Genomic DNA, 12,040 nt, shown 5'->3' with positions numbered 1-12,040 from the left:
AACCAAACGTCCATCCCTAATTATAACATCTCAGGGAACACTCATGATTGGATATTGGGGCGTGAATAATTAACTAGTAAATTGGCCCGCCGTTTGCGCGGTTATAAAACACTCGTACATAAGTAAATTATCTTCAAACTTACTTAAAACAAATAATAAAAAAAAATTAAGTTTTAAATTTCAACTCTGAAGTATTTCACAAAACTTATATTTAAAAAATGCAGCCAAAATAACAAATCATAATATAATCTTACGAAACAAACTTATTTTTTCTTTTACCTAAAAGAAAATTCAAAATTGTTTTCCTCTAGTTTTTATCATTTAGAAAAAACTCCTACTAAACTTCACAAAATTTTTCATTTTAGGTGAAATTACTTTTTCATTGTTGTATCTTTTTGAATATTTATTGTATTACATATATATTTAATATATGTCGTAAATAAGACTATAATTATCTTCAAAAGATTTTCTTAATGTAACAATAAAAGAGCAAAATACAAAAGGCAACAAATAAGGAAAGTAATATGAAGTATAACTTGATATAAACTCCGCAATTTGCGGAATGTACAAAACAGCACAAATTTTGCCTACAAACGGACATGGATGATGCAAATTGCCACTTACCATTATTTTCACTCCGTATTTTGTCAATATTATTTTAATTTTTTTTTTAGATAATTCTCGCCTAAAATCAGTAAAATCCTCATTTTACTCCAGATTTTATGAAAAAATGCCCACAATTCTTCCTCTTTCTTTTATATGTACTTTTTTTTTTTTACCATTCAATACTTTATAATTATTCTATAAATTCATCACTGTCCAAAAAGAAAAAATGAAAAAAAAGGAGAATAGAACTCCTATTAAATCCTTTGATAACATTATGGCATATTCTTTGTACAAGAACCAACAAAAAAAAAAAAAAGAAAAAAAAAAAAAGTCCGTGAATTCTTAATCCACTCTTCTCGCCTACCCTATCAAACTCATTTCCAACTTTTTCTTCTTGATCAAATAGTGTTGACGCAGCAAGGACAGCCTTCTGGAAAACAGTGGCTAATCCACGTACAAGATTTTTACCATCTTCTTGCTAATTCTTGAAGGGAAGGCCCAAAAAAGAGAGAAGTGAGACAAAAATCTTATATAATAAAGCCAAAACTAAGCTGATTTTGAAGTGCAAGAGGATGTGTGCTTGAAATCAAATGCTAGGAGTAATATTTATTGGTCTAAAGGTAATTGCATTTATATATATATATGTATTTTTTTTTATCAATGATCAAAGTAATGGGATTTAATGGGGGTGAGAACGTGGGTACAAGAAGAAATATTCATCTGGAATGGACAAAAGCTTTGATAAGGAACGTGGGTGAATGAAATAGGAGTAAATGATAATATTAAGGGATGACGATAAATAAGGTGTATATATTTATTTGTTTGCAAATTTTGTGGATGTTAAATAACTGGGAAAATCAATTTATAACAAAGAGGTTTAAAAAACGGAAGACAAAGAAGGGAGAAGGAAGGTTTCTTGGAAAAAGAAATAAAAGTACTAATAATAATGAAGAGAGAAAATTTTACCAAATTTTGTGAAGATTTTTTTTATCATTAAATAAGAAAAAATTAAAAATTGAGAAAATAGATAAATAGAAATGTTGGCGATAGATAATTTTCTGTACAGAGTTAAGATTGAAATTGGTTAAAGTGTTGATAATGGTGTTGCAATTTTAGTATTTACCCTTGCAAAAAGGGTGAGGTCATTAGCATTTCGCAAACTGTGGAGCATTTCCAAACGCATATCAAACAAAATACCTGGTACTTTTGGGTCAAATTGCGTCCAAAAATGCTGCCGCATAATGTGATCCGCGAGGGATATCGATCCAGGGGACTGCTCTGCGACCTTTCAGTAAAACAGTCATAAATTTTTACTCATAACTTTTTTCGATCTCCATCTTATATCATTGGAAAGATAGTTCAAAGGGATACAACTTTCATGTTTTAAGTCTTCTAAAATTCTTAACGTATTTTCACGTAAACAGGTTGGAAGTCAGGCCTACCGAAGATTTAGTCGATTCTATCGAATCTTACGCACCCTACTATTCCGTGTTGATCTTAAAACAGCTATTTTCACCCAAACTCATCTCGATAGGACTACATATATCTAAAATGTCACATTAATACTCATTTAACATGTTCACACCTAATCCAAATTTACAGGGTGTTACATTTTTAGTCTTTTATTCATAACAACATTCTTAATTTATGGTATAAAATCATATATATATATATATATATATAGGTTATGTAATGTAGGTAATGTAGATTGTGAAATATGTTACTCATTTGCTAGTATTTAGGTAACTTCCCCTTAAAATTTCCCACTACTTCAAATTAGATTCTGACTAAATTAATTTAATAAAAAAAATGGACCTAAATCGAACCATATCCATCACACATGTGACCAAAAAATTTCAAACTTATAGGCCCACATTTCTACTAGCGGGTCTAAATTCGGACCCAAACTCCTTTTAATTTCCCACACGCTTCATATTCGTTTCTTCTTGGACAAGTTGAGACCACTTTACTGACTGTGTTTTAAGGTATTCTCCTTTTCGTTATGCTTAGACTTGTTTATTTAATGTTATTATTATTAGGTGACATACATAATCTTACTCTTTTTATTCTTCTAGCTAAGTTTTGATTGCAGGATCTAATTCTTAAAGATTAAGCTAACAGAGATTCATACAACTTTTGATTAGAGAGAGATACTGGTTGAGCTTTGGATTACTTCTGCTAAGTGTTTACTTTTGATTTTTGTTATTTATTGTATTTACAGATATTACTTAACTCAAAACTATCATTTTTGGTATAATTATATCCCAATACATTCGGGTGATATATCCAGCAAATGTAAAGGTATACCTGTATATTTTTACTTAAATATACATATAATATGAATATACTATACATACAATATGCATTTTTTTATGACATGGGAACCGCAGCCGCTACCCTTTGTGTGCACACAGGGTAAACCCAGCTCCTGTGTAATAGCTCGCAAATCACACAGAAGAGATAAACTCGACCCAGAAGGCAAATCCCCTGCTGTCGTAGGCGGGGAGTTTCGAACTTGAGACCTCCATTATGAAAGCCCCATGCTCAACCGAGTTACCCTTGCGGGTCATATAATATGCATATACTATTACGTATAATATACATATCAGTGTAAAGGTTTGTATATTTGGGCTACTGTCCATAATTAAGTTTGGCCAAGGGGCATAAATGAAAGAATCCCATTTTTTTTTTTTTTTTGATAACCTTGGTGTCCAGGCAAACTTGCACACCTTGACTAATTCGACGGCTACGCCCCATCCGCATAGGTACCGTCTATACATGGACACATGACAGATATTAGCTAATGTTTTTGTCTCCTATGTTTGCCCCGGAGACCTCATGGTTCTTAACCCACTTCATTGACCACTAAGCCACAACTTTGGGTGTGTTTTGTGGGGAATTATTGGTATGCATCTTATCCTTTTGAGGTCCAGTGAATGATTTTGGTGTCCAATTTGAAGGACAGAATGCTTGAGAATAAAAAGAAATTAAGAGACAAACAATTGGTGGTAGGACTTGTATCCATTAATTGAGCGTTCAGTGTTTAAAATACCATTCTTCATAGTAGGTGATGCATGATAAACTGGAGAAAGGGAATGGGTAAATTCAAGCAATTATGCAACATAAAAGAAGATAACTGGTTTGATTTCAAAAGCTCAAAATCAAACAACAAACACCAACAATTGAGCGTCAATCCCAAGCTAGTTGGGGTCGGCTCGTCCATATGAATCCTGATTATGTGTCCCGCTTCATTTACATCCATCTCATTCCAATGTTCAATAAACTACGTTTTCTAACCTTTGAAGTTCACTACGTGTTCTACTGATATACAAACTCTCAACAAGATTAAATAGACATGTTACAAATATTGGACTAATGTAAGTGTACCAACAACACTAAGTCTGATTTCAAAAGTTCAACTTATTAAATTTCTTTTGAGTTTAAGAAGTCAATAGGGAAATGATTATGAAGGTGAAAATGCGGGACAGGGCACCTTAGTATTGTGAGTCTGCATTAAAACGCTGAGCTTGTAGAATTCATCATAGATGTCGGTGGCATTGTAGTCTTGTGAATTACATGCAAATTCTGTGGATTGCAGGATTCTTATGGAAGTGACTTTTAAGTACTGAAATCGAAGAAAGAGTAATGAGATGGCAAATGCTAATAATGGAAATGTGATCAACTAGAAAAAAAATGATAGAAGGTGGGAAAACTTTGGTCCTGAGCATAAAGATAATGTTCACTGCATATGAAGGCGGGCCAGAAGCCAAAAATAGAAAAAGAGGAGGAGATGTGGGTTATATTCCTACCTTATGAAGGCTGCATATGAAGGCTGGCCAGAAGCCAAAAATAGAAAAAGAGGAGGAGATGTGGGTTATATTCCTACCTTATTCAGAAAAAGAAAAAGATGTGGGTTTTATTCCTCTTTGGAGTGTACTGCTCTAATTTTGTGTTTGATATGCTGTGATCACTGTTTATTTGGGAAACCATGGATGAGAGTTGTGCAGAAGTAGCAAAACTGCATCTCAAAAGGCTGCCCAAAGGATGGCTGCCTTTAGATTATTTTTAAGAGCTGCAACAAGACGAAAATATCTTTTAGATGGGTTCATATGAACAGACTTCACTATGTTTTAATGTAACGAGTCTGGAAGCTATCTTCTATACAACAGTTAGACTTCCCTCAGTTGCCGAACTATCAGGTAACTAGATGCCTCGATTAAGCTGACTGAACAATGCCGGATATCCAGAAATGCTGATGGCAGGCTACAAGAAGCATCACTAACGTAGAAGTTCTAAACAACAGGAATTTTGTCATTTAAGTTATCATTTTTGCCTTTTGATGGGAAATGCATGCACACCAGGGAGTTGCCTATGGATTTAGTGAATGATTTAGTTGTGGCAACATCTAATGCACTGTCATTCCCTTCAGTTCATGCATCAAATTTAACCTGTTTCAAATGTGTGTTTCATTGTGGCATCTGCCACCTGAGGACTTTGTGCTTACAATTGCTTGCATAGGTAGTTTTTGTTGGATAGTTTGGGTTGCACAAAGTTAACTTTTGAAGTTTCTTGAACTCATACTACATATGCAATATAAATTAGACAACACTAAGATCTTGACTGTACTCTATGAACTTTTTTGGTAGTTGCTGCAGAATTCACAATGTCAAGAAGATATGACAGCCGCACAACTATTTTCTCCCCAGAAGGTCGTTTATATCAGGTTGAATATGCAATGGAAGCTATTGGAAATGCAGGGAGTGCAATAGGTATCTTAGCTAAAGATGGTGTGGTGTTGGTAGGTGAAAAGAAGGTCACTTCAAAGCTTCTTCAGACCTCAACATCCACCGAGAAGATGTACAAGATTGACAACCATGTTGCCTGTGCTGTGGCTGGAATAATGTCAGATGCCAACATTCTCATTAACACTGCTAGAGTTCAAGCTCAACGATATACTTTTGCTTATCAAGAACCAATGCCTGTCGAACAGTTAGTTCAGTCTCTGTGCGACACCAAGCAAGGCTACACGCAATTTGGTGGGCTTCGTCCATTTGGTGTTTCCTTTCTTTTTGCAGGCTGGGATAAGAACTATGGATTTCAATTGTACATGAGTGATCCAAGCGGCAATTATGGTGGTTGGAAAGCTGCAGCAATTGGAGCCAACAATCAACCAGCACAGTCAATGTTGAAGCAGGACTACAAGGATGACATGACAAGAGAGGAAGCTGTTCAACTTGTTCTGAAGGTGCTCAGTAAGACTATGGATAGCACTAGTCTTACTTCGGACAAGCTTGAACTGGCAGAGGTATACCACACCAATGGTAAAGTCAAATACCAAGTGCACTCACCGGAATCCGTGAACAGGTTGCTCATACAGTATGGATTGACCCAACCTGCTCCAGAGGCCACCTAAAACACTTCTCTGAATTTGGGCAGGTTTCAGCTGTCTGATTACTGGATAAGTTGTTCACTGACTTGTCCATATTTTATGCTTAGAGATTCTGTTTTTATTTCACTTCCTAAGATGGCAATGTCTGTTGAAACCTGCGTTATGCAAAATGAGAAAATGGAAATCCATTTGGTTACTTTTTGGTGCTTAATTACTATGCGTGGAGCAGGCAAGTTGCTTTTGGAGAAGCTTATTTGAGCTTAGTGGTCTTTGCGTTTCTATGAAATATAGAGATAGAATATAAGTTCCCTTTATCGAGTATGTAAGTGCTTTAGATGCTGGTGCTTTTCTTTCGCCTGAGTGGTTAACTGATTCTGTTGGACATTTTATGAATGATGATGACTTTATCTCCCACAACTTCCACCAATAGAATTCCAGGACATTACAAAGTAGCTCAGTACAAGATATTGTTTTTAAGTCTGACATTTTTCACCTTTGGTGAATGCCAATATACTTGGCTTCATACAGCTCTGTCTTTTTGATTTTACAACCACGAAAGTTTTTGATTCACCTGTTAATCCGAAGTGCATAATTGTCAACTCTAGTTCTTGTTTAGCTTAAGGATATTCTGTCGAAATATTCCCCCTTCCCCACCCCTTCAGATCTCTCTTCATGTCTCATTCATATCCACTCCCAAAAATATCATCGAACGACTCCCTAAAGTTCTACCTAAATTAGCACGCCCCATTACTAGCTCTTGATGATCAGTCTTTTGTCTGCAGATGATGAAGCTACTGTTGATATTAATGCTGAAGAAAAGCCCAGCATTTGGAAGGAACTTATGATCTCCTCCAAGAACCGCATCGAGCATTTCATTGCAGATTAAAATCCTGATTGAATTGTCGCCGATTTCGCCCCACATGTAGTTAGAGTTTTGTTGAAACTTATGCCATCCCCATCATTTATTTCAGTACTTCCCCTAATGCAGCAATAGTGCTGCAAGAGCTTCAGGGACAATTCTTGAAGTTTTCATTTCACTGGTGTCTAATTATTTTGATTTTCCATCAATTTTGACTTATCGAAAACATGAAGCATTAGAGAGCCTATCTTCTTAAGTTTTCGATAAGACGCCTCGAATTTGGAGAGGGTATTTTCTTTTTCTTTTTTTGGTTCTAGTAGGGGGCTGGGTGGAGAGGGAGGTGATGAAAGTGAAGAAGTAACAAAACACATTTTTAAATGGAAAAATACACTGATCTAGGGCTTTTTTTCGGTTTCCATGCGCTTTTATTTCGGGTCTGTTTGGAAAGCTAATTGGAATTGGTGTAATTACTAGTGTAGTAATTACGACGGCCTGTTTGTTTGTCATAATATAATTACACTATAATTACATGCGTACTGTTTGGTTGCACAAGTGTAATTACACAGTTAGATTTAATTTTAAATAAAGTAATTATCAAAATTTAAAGTTAATATGATAAATATATGTCTATAAATGATTTTTTTTATATAAGTATAAATGATGTTAGATTTAGTTTATTAAGATATATATATTTTTTCTAGAAAATACATTAATTACTAAATCATATATTTATAACTAATGTATCAATTCTAACTAAAAAATGAACAACATGCAATGTGAAATAACAAGCCAATACTACTAAAGCAAGTGAATTGGAACCATAAATATAACATAAGTTTAAAATACAAAAAAAATAATTATTTAACATATGTCAAATTCCAACATAATATAAAATAAGTTTCAATATAACTAAAGTAAATATAATTCAAGAAAAATGAAAAACATTATAAGTTTATAACCTCATTCAATAATGAAATTCTATTTTAATGACATCACTCATTATATGCCAAATTTGTTAATTACTCATTATTTCTAATATTAGAAGGTGTAGATTCAAAAACTAGAATAATAACATAGTTACCCTAAATGAAGAAAATAAAACAAATAAGAAATAAAAAAATACTTGCAATTACATGGAATCACAAGAAGTAAAGGTAGAGAAATAAACGATAAATAATGTAAAAAAGAAAAATATATTTTAAAAATAAATTTGAAAATAAAAAGTAAAAATAAAAAAAGACATTAAAATGATAGAAATAAAAAAAATATAAAGAAAATAAATTAAAATAAAAACAAAAAAGGAAAGACATTAAAAGTAACCTTGTAATTACACAGTGTAATTACCACCAATTCTCACCTTCCCCTTGAGAATTGGAGAGTGTAATTACACCCCTCCAATTATACCCAATTCCATGCTGAGCAAGTAATTACTTGACCAGACAATCGTGTTAAACTGTGTAATTACATCCAAATCCAATTCCCAGGTGGCTTTCCAAACAGGCTAGTGTCACACCCTACAGCCACATAGACGCAAAAGGTGATATTGATACCACTTTGTATCAGTTTTGGGGTGTATTTGGACCAACAAATTGAAGAATGTAATTAGAAAAGAAAGAAAAGGAAAAAAAAAAAAAAGGTTGAATGGGTTCTTATATATAATCCCCACAATTTCTATAAAATAAGGAAACCGAGAAAATAGTGCAGTATTCCAATAAAGAATTCGATTTTATGACCAATTGACTGTATTGCCTAGCTTCAAATAAAGTCCAGCCACCTCCTCTCCTTCATATGGTTTTCCTTGGGAATTACATCAACTGTGTTAAAAAAACAAAGCCAACAACAAGCTTAGATTTGCTTCTTACTGAAACCATGGCTGTAAATCTAGAGACAGTTTTCAAGTCGGTACAAGAACTGGCAAATAGCAAACAAGTTCCAGAAAAGTATATTCATCCAGAATGGCCAGTCAATACCTCTCCTCCCCTGCTAGATGTACCAGAAGTTGACCTTGGCCTTATCATATCACCAACATCCCCTGCTAGAGATGAAGAGCTCAACAAACTTCAATCCGGTCTCAAGTCTTGTGGCTGCTTCCAGGTCTGATTTTGATGAGTCTCTGGTATCACAGTTGATGATCTTAACACCCCCCCCCCCCCCCAAAAAAAAAAAAAGAAAAAGAAAAGAAATTAAGAAAACATTTTTGTAGTCTTGGAAATGGTCCATTTACTTTCAGAGGATCAAAACTAAACGAAAACATGGAAAACCAAGTTATGTTTACTGGATTTTTTGGTTTGCAGGTCGGTGTTGAGTCATGGTAGTAGAGTTGGGTCCATTCTGACTCATTGTTTATTTGATGTTCTGCCCCATCTTATATTGTTCACGCTCCAGATGTCTAGACCTGGGCGTGCGGGGGTGTTGAGTCTCACATCAGCTTTTTATGGGTGGGATGGTCTCTTTATATGGTGTTGGACAATCCTCACCATAAGAGCTAGTTTTTATCGTTGAGTTAGACTCAAGATCCATTTCTTTAAAAGTGAAAAAAACTACAGTAATAAACTATAAATAAAAAGAGCGGGTACTTAAAATAATTTTACTACAAGCTATCTATATGGTTTCTGCACTCTTGGTTGCAATATCCGTTTAAGTAACATATTGGAAATTCAGGTCATAAATCACGGGATAGAAGATTCATTTCTTGACAAAATGCATGAAATCAGCAAACAGTTCTTTGCTCTTCCTACTGAGGAGAAACTTAAATACGCCAGAACAGTTGATGCTGATGCCATTGAAGGGTATGGAAATGATTCAGTTCTTTCAGAAAAGCAAACACTTGATTGGACCGACAGATTGTATCTAAATGTGTTCCCTGAAGATATAAGGAAACTCCAATTCTGGCCCCAAAAACCTGAATGTTTTAGGTACATGTTCCTTCTGTGCAGTTTTACTCTGAAATGAATAAGTTAAACACACAGGGCTAACAAATTACTACTTGCAGGGAAGTATTTGAAGAATATCTCAAGAAATTGAAGTTGTTGAGTGAGTCCCTCCTAAAGGCCATCGCAACGTCATTGAATGTGGAGGAGAACTGCTTTCTGGACCAGTGTGGAGAATGCAGAACGATGGTTGCAAGATTCAACTTTTACCCTTCGTGTCCAAGGCCTGATGTTGTTCTTGGAGTGAAACCACATGCTGATGGATCAGCCATTACCATCCTGTTACAAGACAAAGAAGTTGAGGGGCTTCAGGTTCTCAAAGATGATCAATGGTTTAGAGTGCCTGTTGTCCCATATGGTTTCCTCATTAATGTTGGAGATCAAGTTGAGGTACGAAAGTGTAAACTAAATCATGCTGAAGGGCTTCAAATTTGTTGGATTTATTTTGAGTGATTCAAAATTTAATGTGTCTTTTGGTAAGACGCAATTCTTTTATGAAAAGATGCGTCAACAACCTTTTTAGGACACATCCGAAAAGATGTGTCCAATTGTTGTAAGGACGCGTCATGAAAGGTACGATCGCTTTCTATATAGATTAATCCCATTGCAGAAAATCTGTACTTGAGATCTTACATTATTTGGCTCTTTATGATTTCATCTCCTTCAGACGACCTTGTCCTTCATTCAATATTGTACAAAAGCAGTCCAGAAATTTAAGAGTTTCCCAAAACTTCTATTTGAGTGCATATTAGAAGATTTCCTGAGTTGTTTGTTGTATTTTGGGAGTAAGCTGTCACTTTACCATTTGCACTCGGGTAGCTATGGAAATCTACTATGAAGTCAATGCATTTTCCTATCCAATATTCTCTGTCTTCTTTTATTATTATTGTTGCGACTTGGTTGTTGATTAAATGTTCTTCTTTAGCATTACTATCTCTAATATTTTCCAACAAAATGTTGTACAGCATGTAAAATTCTCAGAATTGTTGTTCCTTGCAGATAATGAGCAATGGCATTTTTAAGAGCCCCGTGCACAGGGTGGTGACAAACGCAGAACGAGAAAGAAACACTCTTGCTGTTTTCATTATGCCAGATGCAGATGTTGAGATCGGACCAGTGGAGAAGCTTATCAATGCGGAAAGGCCGAGAGTGTACAAGAACGTTAAGAATTATGTTGAACTCTTCTTCCAATACTATCAGAAGGGGAGAAGACCAATAGAAGCAGCAATGATATGATAAGAACTCCATTAGCTGACAACAAATATGTCCCATTCTTGCTTTTCCATCCAACCCCTTCTGTCAGGGCCAAAAAACGAAAACGAAAGAGAGATGTTGGTTCCTTCTTCCTCTATTTGTACTTTTTACTAGCCGTGGTTGCCTCTTATGTGCACGAAGAACTCAACTTATACAATACCACTGAAATTTACCACCTGAAGCTGAATGCATTAAGAGCTGAAGATCCATCATCTCTACCACCACCTTTATTACTTTGGCCCTCATTGATAATGCCTCGGTGTATGATGGAGTTCTTCCATAATGTTTCTGTTTTTCTTCAAAAAATATTCCAAATATTGTTTAGTTATACATTAGAATGATCTTTTAGTTAGTTTCTGAAGGTGTTTTTCAAATTTAAAAATTAGTCTTTAACTTTTTTTTTTTTATTTTGGAGTGAAATGCATGTTCAAATATAACTTCAACTTCTGAATACCATTTTCCAACTTCAACTTCAAATACTATTTTTTTTTTCTTCTAAATATCACTCAATTCATGTTCGTGCCTACTAATAGCGGTAAAAATAAAGTAATACTCAGTCATAGTATCACAGATGAAGAAACAAATGTTATTTTAGTGTTGGTCTTAACTTGCTAATAGAGGTAAAAATAAAGTAAAACTCAGTCATAGTATCACAGATGAAGAAACAAATGTTATTTTAGTGTTGGTCTTGTGATTAAGTTTTAACTAGCATTTATATATTTCCAAAGCAGAGATCACACATGATAACATATGAGAACAGAGGTAATTAAAGCCAAATAGACTCAAGTATATATTCTACCTTAGCTTTGCTCAAAAGCACATTTTGATCTCTTAGCTAGCAGCCAGCAGTGTTAGGGGTTTTGTCTTGATTTTCTTACCATATTTGAGTTTTACTTTTCCCTTAAAGGAAAGTCAAAGTATTACCATTATTGCTTTTACTTTTCCTGAAAGGAAAATATAATTTTCTTTCATATTTGGCTAATCCTTGTCTTGGAGGAAAAG

General features: G+C 34.6%; 2 protein-coding genes and 1 long non-coding RNA gene across 7 annotated transcripts; 2 read left to right on the top strand and 1 right to left on the bottom strand.

Moving 5' to 3' along the window:
* The first annotated feature begins 851 nt into the window (after positions 1 to 851).
* LOC132606818 (proteasome subunit alpha type-4) lies at positions 852 to 7,268 on the top strand. Of its 5 annotated transcripts, none has more exons than XM_060320458.1 (3): positions 854 to 1,226; positions 5,253 to 6,038; positions 6,778 to 7,268. In XM_060320458.1, the coding sequence occupies exon 2, from the start codon at positions 5,270 to 5,272 to the stop codon at positions 6,017 to 6,019; it is 750 nt and encodes a 249-aa protein (XP_060176441.1). In that variant the 5' UTR covers positions 854 to 1,226; positions 5,253 to 5,269; the 3' UTR covers positions 6,020 to 6,038; positions 6,778 to 7,268. The 5 variants fall into 5 exon arrangements, with proteins under 5 accessions (XP_060176444.1, XP_060176441.1, XP_060176440.1 ...); XM_060320457.1 differs by having other exon boundaries at positions 5,253 to 6,042; XM_060320461.1 differs by lacking the exon at positions 6,778 to 7,268 and having other exon boundaries at positions 852 to 1,226; positions 5,262 to 6,191.
* LOC132606819 (uncharacterized) lies at positions 1,001 to 5,246 on the bottom strand. Its single transcript, XR_009570084.1, has 2 exons — positions 5,055 to 5,246; positions 1,001 to 1,803 (listed from the first exon to the last, which is right to left on the bottom strand). It is a non-coding gene; the product is annotated as an uncharacterized LOC132606819 (long non-coding RNA).
* Positions 7,269 to 8,423: 1,155 nt separating the features above from the next.
* LOC132606816 (flavonol synthase/flavanone 3-hydroxylase-like) lies at positions 8,424 to 11,376 on the top strand. The gene is made up of 4 exons (XM_060320455.1): positions 8,424 to 8,948; positions 9,516 to 9,769; positions 9,847 to 10,174; positions 10,784 to 11,376. The coding sequence occupies exons 1-4, from the start codon at positions 8,643 to 8,645 to the stop codon at positions 11,018 to 11,020; spliced, it is 1,125 nt and encodes a 374-aa protein (XP_060176438.1). The 5' UTR covers positions 8,424 to 8,642; the 3' UTR covers positions 11,021 to 11,376.
* The last annotated feature ends 664 nt before the right edge of the window (positions 11,377 to 12,040 follow it).

This window comes from Lycium barbarum, chromosome 8 (assembly GCF_019175385.1).
Source record: "Lycium barbarum isolate Lr01 chromosome 8, ASM1917538v2, whole genome shotgun sequence".
Lineage (NCBI taxonomy): Eukaryota > Viridiplantae > Streptophyta > Magnoliopsida > Solanales > Solanaceae > Lycium > Lycium barbarum.
This window is presented reverse-complemented; position numbering and strand designations above follow the sequence as displayed.

Coding starts and splice junctions, on each gene's coding strand:
- LOC132606818 (XM_060320458.1), top strand. CDS start 5,270: ATGTCAAGAAGATATGACAGCCGCACAACTATTTTCTCCCCAGAAGGT.
- LOC132606816 (XM_060320455.1), top strand. CDS start 8,643: ATGGTTTTCCTTGGGAATTACATCAACTGTGTTAAAAAAACAAAGCCA. Junction 8,949..9,515: donor AGTCTTGTGGCTGCTTCCAG/GTCTGATTTTGA, acceptor TTGGAAATTCAG/GTCATAAATCACGGGATAGA. Junction 10,175..10,783: donor ATGTTGGAGATCAAGTTGAG/GTACGAAAGTGT, acceptor TGTTCCTTGCAG/ATAATGAGCAATGGCATTTT.